The sequence below is a fragment of the Centropristis striata genome, chromosome 2 (assembly GCF_030273125.1).
Source record: "Centropristis striata isolate RG_2023a ecotype Rhode Island chromosome 2, C.striata_1.0, whole genome shotgun sequence".
NCBI classification, from domain to species: Eukaryota; Metazoa; Chordata; class Actinopteri; order Perciformes; family Serranidae; genus Centropristis; species Centropristis striata.
In genome coordinates this window covers 22,061,449-22,074,664 of record NC_081518.1, presented here as the reverse complement: position 1 = coordinate 22,074,664, position 13,216 = coordinate 22,061,449, and the positions used below count along the sequence as shown (strand labels likewise).

The following is a 13,216-nucleotide window of genomic DNA, read 5'->3' as shown; positions in this document are numbered from 1 at the left end:
TTTGGCCTTAGTGAAGGTCCACACTCTCCAAGTGCTCTTAAAATGTATTTATTTTACTTTTATGTTGGACAACAAGCCAGTTAACCCGCTAGGCATCCCTGCAGACAAAATGCTCTTCACTCCCACTCTCTCTGCTCATTTGAGTCTGCATCCTGCTCCCTTTAATTACCCATTAGGTATATATATATATATATATATATATATACACAGTCCTGTGCGGCACTATTACATTGTAACCTGCAGCGAAGCACTTAAGTTAATTTGCATTTTAATTCTAACTTGCAGGAGTTGTGGTGTGCTCAAAGAACCACCAGGTAGCATCTGTGACCGAGGTGCAGACCAAGGATGCCTCTTCAGTGCAATGCAAAATTTTGACTGAAAAATGGAGACACGATTCAGCAACACCAGGAGCATGAGACACACAGTGAGCAGCATGTGCAATAGGAAGCCAAGAAACAGACAGGCGACTTATAGAACAGCAGATTTTCTGCTTTTAACATGAAGAAAGAAGGCTTGATATATTACATTTAATGCGGATTTCAGATAAGGCACAGAGCAAAAATGTGTTGCTAACAGCATTTTACTAAGTTTGTGAAAATCCCCAAACTTAACAAATCTCTAAAAAGTTTGATTTATCACAGGAGTTCAGGGACTTTCTACCTGTGCAGCAAAGGAGTAACTTGTGGTTGCTGTTAATAGTTCCTTTTACATTTGAACTGTTAACAAAACCAGAAAAAACACAATATGAACATATTAAATATCTGAAGCCATCTCACAAAAAAAGGCAGAAAAACTGAGTAACTTCTAAAAAACCAAACCAGCTTCACCCTCCAGTGAAGAATATGGACCATTAACATCAATTGAAATAATGAAGATATTGAAACTGGATTTTGTCCACCTGATAGAAAGGTTTCCTTCATAGATGAGAAATTAATCAAACAACTACAAAGAAAACTTGTAATAAACCATAATTGTCATTTATAGCTAGACAATGTCAGTTTTGACAGATCAAATAACACATTCTCCTTTTCGCAAATTAGAAGTTGAATACATATGCAATAAATCCCACTCTTACTTCAGCCTCACTTGGTCCACTTCAACCAAAAGCTTACGGTGACTAATGTAAGCAAACTTCAGACAGATTTCTGGTTGGGCCTCTCAGCACGTCACTGCAGGGTGTAATAGACTATATTTATAGGTAGATATATGGAATGCAGATGAGCTGTGGCACTCCACCCATCCAACAGATATCCTTCTGACACAATGGCATGGTGATGATGTTATTATTTGTTACTGCCATGAGTTTTCCTGCTGGAATCTCTGATTTTGAATAAAGTGTATTTATGTGAAACTAATTTAGGACAATGGCAAACAAGTCGACAGTATACATGGAGAAGTTATTTTAATCAACTAAAATAGTGAAAGATGTGATGTGAAAAAGGAGTTGGTATCTACAGTGGGGCAGCTATCGGACCACCGAGATGGAGGATACAAACCTCCGAGAATTATCGCACCACATCTCCCAAAGAGGAAATTTTAAGATCTTTCCTCTCTTGGGCCTTTTCTCCAGAGAAATCTCCAGGGAGCTCGATCTGAGATTTCATCCCGAGAGAGGCTGGTGCAGGAATAGCGAGCCAAAGATGGGTGAATGGAAGAGGAGGAGAGCGTGGGACTGGATCGAGGGTCTGACCCTGGAACAGATGGTCTCCAAAGGGACACATACAGGCCTGCACTCAGGTCTGATGCCTGAGGAACCAATCCCCAATGACAAATTATCTCCCCAGCACACATTATTATTCTTTAACGCGCCACATTGCCGATCAAGCGTTACACTTTGAGTAAACTCTTGAGGACAGATGGTGGATGGAGAAAAAAAAAAACATGTCGTGACACCCCGCAGATGGACGAGGTTGGGAAATCACTACTACTTTTCCTGAAGACACAAAAAAATGTCCTCACAAAACCCAAAGAGATGATAAAATCTGCTGGCGAGACTGCTGGTCACGGAGCGGTTAAAGGCTATGTGAACAGTTCTGTTCCCCTGCATTGCTGTCATGCCTGACGATCCCTAGCACTGGCCCATTGCCTCTGATCTATCAAAGACTGGGAAGCTTGGCATGACTCATCTTAATACAAACACACAGCAGTAGAAATATAATCTAAAGTTCAATTGGTGCCTTTAAAATATGCCTGCTTATTGCAGATTTCTGTCCCCATGTTGTCAGACGTTCCAGAGGCTGAGTGGACAGCAGATATCTGATCACTGTTGTGGTAATTAAAGCACTGAAACAGTTAAAGAGCTCTGTGGCTCTTCTCCAAGAGCTGACTGGCTGTAATGCAGTGCAGATGTGGTTGGCGTTGTAAACACTTACCGCCCCACTCTCCCCTGAGACGGACAAGCTGGGAATCTGGTGCCTGAGCTAAACATCCATCGGTGGAAATGGTCGTTAGGCTCTTGTGTTGTTGCAGTGAGAGGTCACTGCAACAACACAAGAGCCTAACGACCATTTCCACGGATGGATATTTAGCTCAGGCACTGATCTGTTCTTGAGAGGGAAGAGGAAAATGTTTTCCCTCTTGTAGAAACCTCTTGTGAAGGATTTAGCAAAAGATCATTTTCCTCAATGGGAAATCCCAGCAGGCTACTGGTTGAAGAGCCTCCCTAATCTGGCTTGACTTCAGTCCCGGCTCTGGTTTCCCACTTCCCCTCCAACGGCGTGTTGTGTCTTCATTTACACTACGAGCTCCGTCAGCAGTCTGAGACTGAAAACACAACACAGATTGTGCAAAAGGAAGCTTGTGTACTGCTCAATATTTTTTTTACCACGTACGCATCACACAGAACAAAGGCATTCTTGTGAAATATTTCTGTTGAAATGCCATTAATCATGATAAAAGTTTTTTATGAAATTACCAGATTGCAATGGAAATATGGCCTGCAGATGTGATGCAATAATAGAAGTTTTTACTGTTACAATGACAATTAAATTTGTGCTACTACTGAAAATAAGATATTTCAATTGTGGAGATCTAATTGAATCCCCAAGAGTCAGGGAATTATGCAGCTATCATACTTCAAAACTCCAACTTACTATTTTGTAAGCTAAACATTGTTTGAAAATATGCATTGACATCCTGTTTTGCATATAGAATAATTGTGATTCTATGATACAGTGTGACAGTGTAACACCATTGTCCAGTTCTTCAGGGGAAATCCAGGGTTGTGTTTCTCTGTGACCTTTCACTTTAAATGCTCTACAATGCTTTCTGCAATGGTTGTTAGAAATGTGAGCCTGTTTTTGTCTGGAAGCGTTTTCTGTTTGGATTTGTACGAGATGACGTGTGCAGCACCTCAGTTTAGTTGTATCCGCACTATTCTGTGCAATGTTAATCTCCACCTCCTTTATCCATTCTTCTCTTTCACATGCTGTGAAAACCAGAGTCTGTAAATCAACCGTGAATCATAAAAGTGTCACATGCTGCCACATCCCTGAATTTCTGGAGAATTTACTGGCCAGTTTTTTTTTTTCTGGACCTACTAGTAGAACAAGTAACCCAGAGCACCCGTGTTTGTTTTGGCTGAGGTCTTAGACAAAAAGTTGTAATCCAAGAAAGATTGTCACACCCCCAGCCAAAGCCGGGAACTAAAAAGCAACCCAGAAGATAACAAAACTAAAACTTGTGTAATATTATCTCATGGTAAGATTGGTGGACATTAAGCAGGTGGATGTGCGGGCTCTCAAAGCTTTCAGACTCTTTTCAGCCAGTTTAAAGCAGCTAAAAGGGAAACTTGTATATCTCTGCCTGTGACAGTGAAGTGGGCCAAAATCCACTGCTGAGAGGGAAGTTTATCCCAGTTACACACTGCGACAACAATCTGCTGCAGGTTGGAGCAGGAGGCTCGGCTTGGCCTGCAGAGACTTGACAGAGCTGATGCCAATCACATATAAAGGCCTTTTTGTATGAAACAGTGGAGAGAAGAGACAATCGGAGGGAGTAGAGCTGTGCAGGAAATCAATTTTTATCAATAATTTAGAATTTTTGGTTTAATGTCAACATGGCAGCATGCCCTTATAAAGTAGTTTATTCCCCAAAAAGGAAGCATGGAAATTAGATTATATTCACAGGAAGCATAAAACATGTTTCACGTGTTCCTTATAAATTAAGAAATGCAACTAAATTGTGAGGGGAATTACTTTTTTCCAGTGATTTTTTTGACTGCCTCAGTTTGGAGAATTGCCAGAATTAGTTGCCAGATTTAATTTGTATCCCCTAACCTTTGTTCATTAGCTTTTGTTAATAATTGTTTTTGTTAAAATAATAACTAAACTCATTTAATTACTCTTGTTGTTTTTTTGGAATAAACGTAAATCGGTTGTGGTGTGAAAACTCAGAGGGGAGTGACGATTAGAGTCTCGTTTCACAAGGTGACATGAAAATATTAATTTTAACAGCAGGAAGATTTTAATTGTAGCTGTTAAACAAAACAAAAAGTTGAGGTCTCTTTATGTCCACAGAGAAAATGGGAAAACGTTTGTGTGGTCCTTCACTTTACATAAAATAATCAGATTTAAGCTACATAAATATTCATATCAAAGGTCTGTTAGTCAAGCCTGTATGTGCCTTGGTGACAGTAAATGTAATCATTAAACACAAATGAAAATGGTTGTCACATCGTCAAGCTGAAGTTTAGATGACACGCTGCTCAATCTTTTATTGAGAAGGTGGGGAACAAAGCAGCATTGCGCAAATTAAAGATGAGAGCGTGCGTTGATTGCTTTGTGCCACATGGCTCTCCCAGACACACACCCACTCTGAGAACACTGACGTCTGGCTGCTCCGTGAGGACGTTTGTCAGCCAACCTGTTTTGTGCTGTCAACAATGACGAGAGGGCGTGGGCCTTATTCACTTCTACAGTACAAGCTGTTATAGTACGCTCAACACGGAGCCTGGCGAATGTCTGTGTCTGCGCCGTGTGGAAGAAGACGAGGCAGGGTGATTGGCGGCCGGCCAAGCCCGCATACAAAACACAAGTGTGGTAGAGACGGAGCAAGAGTGGAAGAGAGCGAGCGGGGAGGTGCTTGGCTGAGCTTTTTATCACTGGGCCATAATTCACTCCCTTGTAAACACAGAGGAAAAGCCGTTTACCAGTGCACCGACTGCTCTACCAGAGCTGGGGAAAAAGGGATCTTGCAGCTCGCATCAAGGCCAACCAGTGTAGCTTTGTCCTCCAGCAGCTACTGCTATTCAATTTCTGCTAAGCTGGAGATTGTGTACCACGGGGCAGAGGTGCTGTGACAACATCAAATCCCTAAACAGTGGGACGACTGCTGTCGGGCATGACCTTTAAAGCAAAAGGCTATCTGTCAAACACCTTTACGTAGACGCAGCCTTCCCAGGGCTAACACAGCATTGAAACATTTGTGCATAAACAATGAAGGTCAACAACTGCAGCCGTCACCATGGCTCACTTCTGCCCTGGACAACCACTTGGTGCATACATTTCTGATCTATGCTTGATCGAGACGGCGGGTGCCTTTCTACGCATAGAAAGACAACACTAGCAGGCACAGAGAGGCTTGATGCAGGAAACAAGGAGGTAAAAGAAAGAAGAGAAGCCCTTCTGTCAGCAGCTCAACACATGTACTACTCACCTTCTCCAGTTGTTGTCCAGGGGTGGGGACAGGTACACTGCTCCGTACGGAGAGCTCTCTATGTAGGTTTTAGTCAAGGGAATTATTGGCACAAATACAGAAACATCAAGGTGACATTAAGTTCATTTTTATAACGATTAAATGCATGTTATTTAGTTGTTGTTAGATATTGGTGTCTACATTGATGAAAAGCTCTGCTTTAAGAATCATTGTGAATTTGTTTGTAAGGTTTCAAAATCGTTGCGCGTTATAAAAAAAACACCATTTGAAAAAGAGCACACTTGTAACATTGTATAACAGTTTAATTTATCCTTACATCTCTTACTGAAATATAATTTGAGCAAGCTCTTATTATTCTTATTTACAAGCAATCCATAGATTTCAGAAATCCTTTGTAAAAACTGCCACCAACTCTTCTTATTTAACCCTAACTAAACCATTATTTAAACAATTGCAGCTACTTACAATTAATAAATTCTTGTGTATAAAGTAATTATCCTTCCTGCATCTCTACCTATTTTTTTCATACTTTGAGTTAAATTCTCATTATCATGCACATCTTACAAGAAGAAAGAATTACTTTCTTCTTGTATTCTTGAATTAAATATTCCTTTCTGTAGGACCTCTGTTGCTAAATTCTCATTTGTCTATCAAGGTGCTATGAAATGACATAAAACCTCTAACAGAATCACCTTTGTAACATTGTTTTGTTTGTATTGTTGTTGTCATTTTCTATTTTCATCTAGCTATGTAATTTAAGTAAAGTATAGGTATTTATAGGTTTAAGAGGGAGGGTCGCTTATTAGCCCTTTGGGCTTTTTTAAAAATCTTTCCTGCAGTTTCTTGTACTTTTCTTTCTTTATGATTGCATGATTTTAAAGTGCAAACAACAATAAATAAATAAGTAAAATATTATTAGCACCCAGAAAGAAATGGAAAATAACTAGTAAATATGACTTGAAACCAAGCAATTAAATACATTTTCTCATATAAAGCTGCCTTGTTACACACGTATCACACACCCGTACAACATGTAAGTAACATTCTCACATACTGGAGATTCTCAGACACGCTCAGTGAGGTGCCAGCCCTCGCCTAAACCAAACAGAGGCAGGTCATGTTGATTACACCTTGATGATGTAGCCTGTTTATTATTCCTGAATATTTATCTGGACATCTTTGTGTAATGACCATTCTTTTTCATCCTTGGATGTTTCTATTCTTTCGGTTTTGAGGCCGTCACATGATAAAAACGTCATCAACACACCCTCTCGCTTTCTGTGAATTCCCGAAAACAGTTACCTGCTCTATTCACACCCTGGCTTAATCGGACATTACACAGCCTTTGTGCTAGGGAGTTGGCAAGGTAAAGTACGTTTAATAGTTCAATGTTTAATGTCAGGTCAAACTGACTCGGACAGCTGCAATCTCTCATAAAGCTCCTCTGGATCATCTCTAGATAAGTTCAGGGTTGCAGTGCATGAGTGAAAGTGATTAAAGTATAAATGTCTACTTCACCCTGACTTTTTTCACTCAAAAAGTGAACCAAGGATGTGTTCTATCTATAGCTCTTGGCTCGGCAACTTGACATTAAATCATAGAGGGTGAGACTTCGACACGTTCAAAGAGAAAAAACTGCACTCACACTGTAAGCACATCCTCATCAAAGCACTACAGTGTGGAAAGACAAGTGCGAACAATGGAGCTGCATTTTTCAGATACTTAATGAAACAATGACAGCATTATTTGATTTACTACTTAATGCAGAGGCAGAGTTCCTGGCTTTGTGTGTGGAAGGGCAGGACTGCAGGAGGGCGGCGTTTCATCGTGCCGACAACCACTCTTAGTTTTTTTAAGTCGGAGCTCCTCGGCTCTGGAAACAGCCTCTGCCCTGGGTGGTTACTGAGAGCGGGGAATTGAAAATGTTGACCGATCAACAAAAATAAATTAAAGCAGAGCCTTGGCGACATACAAGGACAATCACTGTTCCACACAGCATCTGTTAAGGCCTTGGACAAATTATTATCAGCGATGAGACAGATTTACAGAGACTGCAGCCCTGCTATCACCCCCACACAAAACATGGAATAAGCCCCTTTTCAAACATACACAAAAACAACTAAGTGGAAAGGACACTATGATGGTTTCTCCTGACGTAGAGGAGCAACAATCCTGTCAAACTGGTTACTTGACCGGTTCATGTGCCCTGACTGATCAACAAAAATCTGTAGGTGGCGCGCTTAAGTTGTGTGTCCAGTAGAAACTATACATTATTACACATCCAAAGACTGTAAAATCAGGATGTCATTTAAAAATAATCCCCCTCTACTTCTTTAACCAATCAGAGCCACAAACCACTTCTCCTTAAATATGGCCCTGTGATTGGATAAGCCAGAGCAACAAACTGCACAACCCGTTTTCATATTTTCAACTCCCTGTCATCATCATTTAAAGCACTCTGCACAGCAGATGGTCTACTCTGCAGCTGTCAGGGCAAATTGATTCTCAGTGGATGAAGGACTCGCTCTGAGGAACAGGCGAACTATGGACCTGCCAAGAACTCAGCCCCCCCCCCCCATTTGAAAAGTGTTTGTGTTTGTCTACAAAAAATACTTTTTACCTTTTAAGATTGAGAAGTCAAACCTCTCAACACAAGCAGCTTTTTAAGGATGTTGCCTACATAAAAAAAACAGAATAAAAATGGGATATTTACTAATTGTATCATAAACAGAACTATACATCTGACCAGGAATTTAATGAATAGGCGTGTTTCCACTGAGTACTTTTTGGAAAGCGGTTGAGTGTTTTGGCTCCGCCCACTAGTTAGTTCCCCTCGGTCTCTGTTCCCATACAGCTACTTTTGTAGCGGCTAACCAACGGAGTCCGAATGTGACAACAGACTGACGCGGCAAGCAGTGTTGCCAACTTAGAGACTTTGTCTCTATATTTAGACTATTCAGACCACTCTAGAGACTCTTGTTCAAAAAAAGTGACTAGAGACAAATCTAGCAACTTATTCTGGTGTTATTGGAGACTTTTAGAGACTCGTTCCTACTCTTCTTAACGAGTAGCGATGTCCCAAAGCACTCTCAAGCGGCCCAGTCCTCCCGCAGCGGTCTCTCCCAGCTGCAGTCAGAGCAGGAGATGTTAACCCCTGAGCTTCCAGTCTGCAAATTAATCACTAATGCCCTAGTTCACCGCTCAGTAGCGGCTCAGAAAGTACCTACCCAAGGCAGATGCTATCTGAGCCGATAACGTGAAGTTGGGTGGATCCTCTCCCAAACCACACCCATAGCGGCTCACTAGAGGGAAAGGTACCTAATGGAAACATGCCTATTGACATTACAGTAGTCTGTGATCTGGATACCTTTCAAGTTCAATGGATACCTGAAAGCAATATTTTGGCGATACATATTTACAGCTCTTTGAGGGGGCTTGACACAAAGCAGTCACTGTACTGTTCTGATATAAGTAGTTCTTACAGAAGTTGAGAAAGGTAGAAGGATGTGGATCCTCACACTATCAAGTGATCATGCAAGAATCTCAGGCTCACATATCACCAAATCATCTCGTCAGGCTTCAAGTAATTTACACAAAGCTTTTGTGACGACATGGAGAGGTGACTTTCAAAACAACAGCGGCAGATCCTGAAGAGCTCATTGCTGATGATGCAATAGCAACAGTTACATCAAAACTGGAGAATACTTCTTCATTGAAGTAAGTTCAAAGAACAGCACTGAAGGTCTTCTCCTGGTGATAGACAGTTAGTTTGCAATATTGTGAGTACTACGATACAATATAATGCGATTTAACTGTTTAACTGCATTTTGTGTCCACAAAACTAAATTCAGCCAAGGATTGTTTTGAAAATTCTCACTCATTTCATCTCATCGTCTTTTTATTTCTCCACAATGAGAGTCAAACCCACAGACTGACCAACAAAGTATTCAGTCAATCTGAACTGAAATCAAACATGCATGACAACTGCAGCATTTTATCAAAAACTTTAAGCTTCACTGCTCTCAATTTTTTTGAATGAAACATAAAGAAAAGCCAAACTTTGCAGCGTTATTTAAACAACTTCCCGACACGATATCCTGACGATTCCTTAGATCTTCTAGTTTCATATACCAGTATCTCCAGTATATTCCTTAAAGTGAGCCCTCGAGACCCTAAAACAAAAAACGGCAAAAATACTTATGGCCAGACGGCTGTCACAACGCTAAATATTGATACTTGGCGGCCATGAATCGACATAATATTGGCCTGCAAAATATTGCAATACTATGCTGTATCAATTTTTCCCACACCTCTAGTTTCCAATGACTGTTTGTTTTACAAGACAATCTTTAAACAATCTGGCGTGTCAGGTAGGTGGATTGGGACCCTAAAGCTAATATCATCCAGGGCCGAAAAAAGCTGAGGCTAGCCATAAGTGACAACAAAAACAGACATTCTGAAATGCTGTTGACCCTGTTTAGTAAAACTCCAATGTTTGAGCTTTAAACTGCCTTAGATGTGTATGTCAGCTTGATGAAGTGCACAAACAGTCCCTGCACCACTGACCTTTACACCATTTTAACCAAACCATCTATAAGCGAACAGGACATGTGCATGTACAGTACGCATATGTGTCAAACCAACACCACCCACCAAACTTGAATGGGCCAACTGCTTCTTTTTTGATAATAACAAGAGCTGGCTTTGCCTCCACCCACGTTGTGTACATTACAGTCTGTTCAACATTAAAAAATGTACTCCCAGTTTTAACACAAACCACAAAGCTTGCTTATAAGCCTAAATTCATTTAAATTACACTGTTGATCAATCTGAAACCGTCTGAATGTTTAGAGCTATGCTTTAGTGGTTGAACTTTCTCCTATTTAATCATCTCCCTCAATGTAGGTCATCTATTGTACACGTCCACCCCTCACACACATGACAATCAATGATGTCATACTGACAGAGAAAAAGAAAAACAATATGGATATGTTGAGCGTTTCCCCCCATACATCCTAATAACCTTTATGCTTCTGTTCTGCCTGTTCCCCACAGAGACATATACGCTGCTATGACATCACATGACACACTCCTCTCCAGCTATCACACACACACACACACACACACCATAGTGACAGCTCACTGAATCATCTCCGTCTCAAGGCAGGGAATAAACAAATCTGCTTATTAAAATGCAATGAGGCGGGGGCGTGCTGTAATCCATGTCCTGTATCCAAAAGGCTATATATAATATTCATAATTAACCTTTTTTGAAGCAGTATAGACAAATGTTTTCCACAATAAATGGACTAATTAGCCATTAATATCGGCATCACATTATAAATGCAGTTAGTTAGAGTTTCCATTAACCCAGCAGTTCTAATGATCATTTATCACAGAAGAAATATCCTATCTTTATTCAAGAGCGTAGATTTTCATTTTGAGAGCATGATTTTATTCCATTTCAGTGACACAGCTCCTTCTCGTGCTCACATTTATTCTCATGCTCACATTTTGTGCTTGCACTAAGATTTCTACTGCTTTCTCTCAAAATGTTTGCTTGAACTCAAAAATCACATAATTGTGCTCACATTTCTTCTTCTTGGACACAAGCATTTCGCTTGCATTCAAATATGATCTGCGCGCTCAGATCTAAAGTCTGCGCTGTCAAAAAGTATGTACTTGCAGTCAGAACAAGCATGTCCTCTCAGGTCGAGGTATCTGCTCAGACTGAAGATGTCCCTCCCCTGCAGTTATAATAGTGTGTTTCACCGGCCAATAGGGAGACAGCTAGAGTGTGGACCAATCAAATGACGGATGCCGTGTCTTGGGTGCGTTCCTTCGCCCTTTTTGAGCGCCAAAATACACTAATTTACCATAATAGCCAGCTATATGAATCGTCACCTATTTAAGACTCCAGCAAATTTATGTATAATTAATCTTGTATTAGTATAAGTAATCCTAAAAAGACTTATCGTAGTAGAATTTTTTCTAATTTTATATTTGTGGGATATATTTTAAATAATATAAATACTCTGAGCAGTTCAGCTCAGTATACTCTCCTGTATAAAGACAGGATATTTCTTCCATAATTTATAAGATGTAACTGCCTTTGTGTGAGTTATAATAGACACTACACAGACACTAGACCTGTGGGAAGGCGTGAGGGACCTTGGAAGTTTCAGGATAGTATTTCCCAGTTACACAAGGCTATCCATTATTTTATCACTTAAAACTGCGGGTAATCATTCTGGGTCTAAATTTAAACAGTAGTTTTCGTGTCTCTATACTATTCCACAGCTGTAATGAATACTGACATGAAGCACACATGTGATAGCTGACTGGGGACAAGAAACATGGTGATTAGCGGAGCATTGTAAATGGGAGCAATTTATGCAACACAGTCTGTCTTATAAAACTTACCAAGCCTGAATTATATAAACTGTGAAAACTGTAATTCATAAAGCAGCAGCAGCAGAAAAAAACAACAACCCACATTTCTCTGCTCTTACTCACTCAAACTTGGAGAAGACTCGAGGGAAATGGATTTTTAAAAGATGTCGCTGAGAATGAAAGTGCATACACTCAGGCTCGTGTTCCTCACTCTATGTGTTATCACCATTAAAAATCACATCTGCTGCAACACTCGAAACTACACCCAGAGAGTGCATTTAGAGAATCTCCTACTGTCAATGTCCATTAGGCATAAGTAAAGCGCAATGTCTCTGCGTCACATTTAAATTAGCATAATGACTAATTCGGTTCCCGAGGCTACAGAACAGCTGCCTACACTGGCAAGTGTCGTCACGCTTGAAACCACAACACAAACACAAACATTTAAAACAGAAAACAACAGTGAAGACCAACCACCTGGAAGCCACAACACCCACTTCCACATCACCGACTACCCTCTGAGGTCTCCCACTGTCACTGATCTAAAGCTTGGAAGGATATCTGCCGCCCGTGCTTGTCGATGGGTCGGCGGTGGGGAGAGTTGATGCGGTTGCGGTCCCTGTGGACCCTCTCCACCAGTCCGTGGTGGCGCGTCCCTCTGACCGAGTCCAGTCCTGATGGAAAGCCACCCTGAAAGGAGACACCAGACACTTAACAATGCAGCTTCCAACAGGTTGGCAAGTGGTAAATTAGATTTCAATCAAACTTCAGCCTCATTTACATACATTTTATTTATTTAAACTCCTAAGGCACTGAGGTTTCCCATTCATTTACAGTGACAACGAGTACATTTACAGACAGTACAGAATTACAAATTCAAAATACAGATAACAGACAAGATAAATGAATGAGTAAAAATGCTATTTAAAAAGATCCAAGCTATAAACAGTTGCAGGAAAGTCTGCAATCAAGCTACGAAATTGAAAAAATGTAATGGCCGTATTGATCCTCAGTGTGACTTGATGATCATTCCAGGTTGCAGGGGCATTAAAACAGAAGGCTGACTTTCCAAGTTCAGTCTGCACATGGGGAACTGTGAGAGTAAACCAACCGTTTTTATCATGATAATATCGTCTCATGAACCCAGTATCCAGTAAGGTATACAGGG

The 13,216-nt window shown here is 40.6% G+C and overlaps 1 protein-coding gene across 4 annotated transcripts in view; it reads right to left on the bottom strand.

Annotated features, from left to right (window-relative positions):
* Positions 1-13,216, bottom strand: part of crtc3 (CREB regulated transcription coactivator 3) — a 52,818-nt gene that overhangs the window by 27,333 nt on the left and 12,269 nt on the right. For all 4 annotated transcript variants that reach the window (XM_059349440.1, XM_059349449.1, XM_059349458.1 and 1 more), the window contains exons 3-4: positions 12,610-12,738; positions 5,656-5,717 (exon numbers count right to left, since the gene is read on the bottom strand). In XM_059349440.1, coding sequence (XP_059205423.1) covers positions 5,656-5,717; positions 12,610-12,738 — 191 coding nt within the window. The remainder of the gene's footprint in view (positions 1-5,655; positions 5,718-12,609; positions 12,739-13,216) is intronic.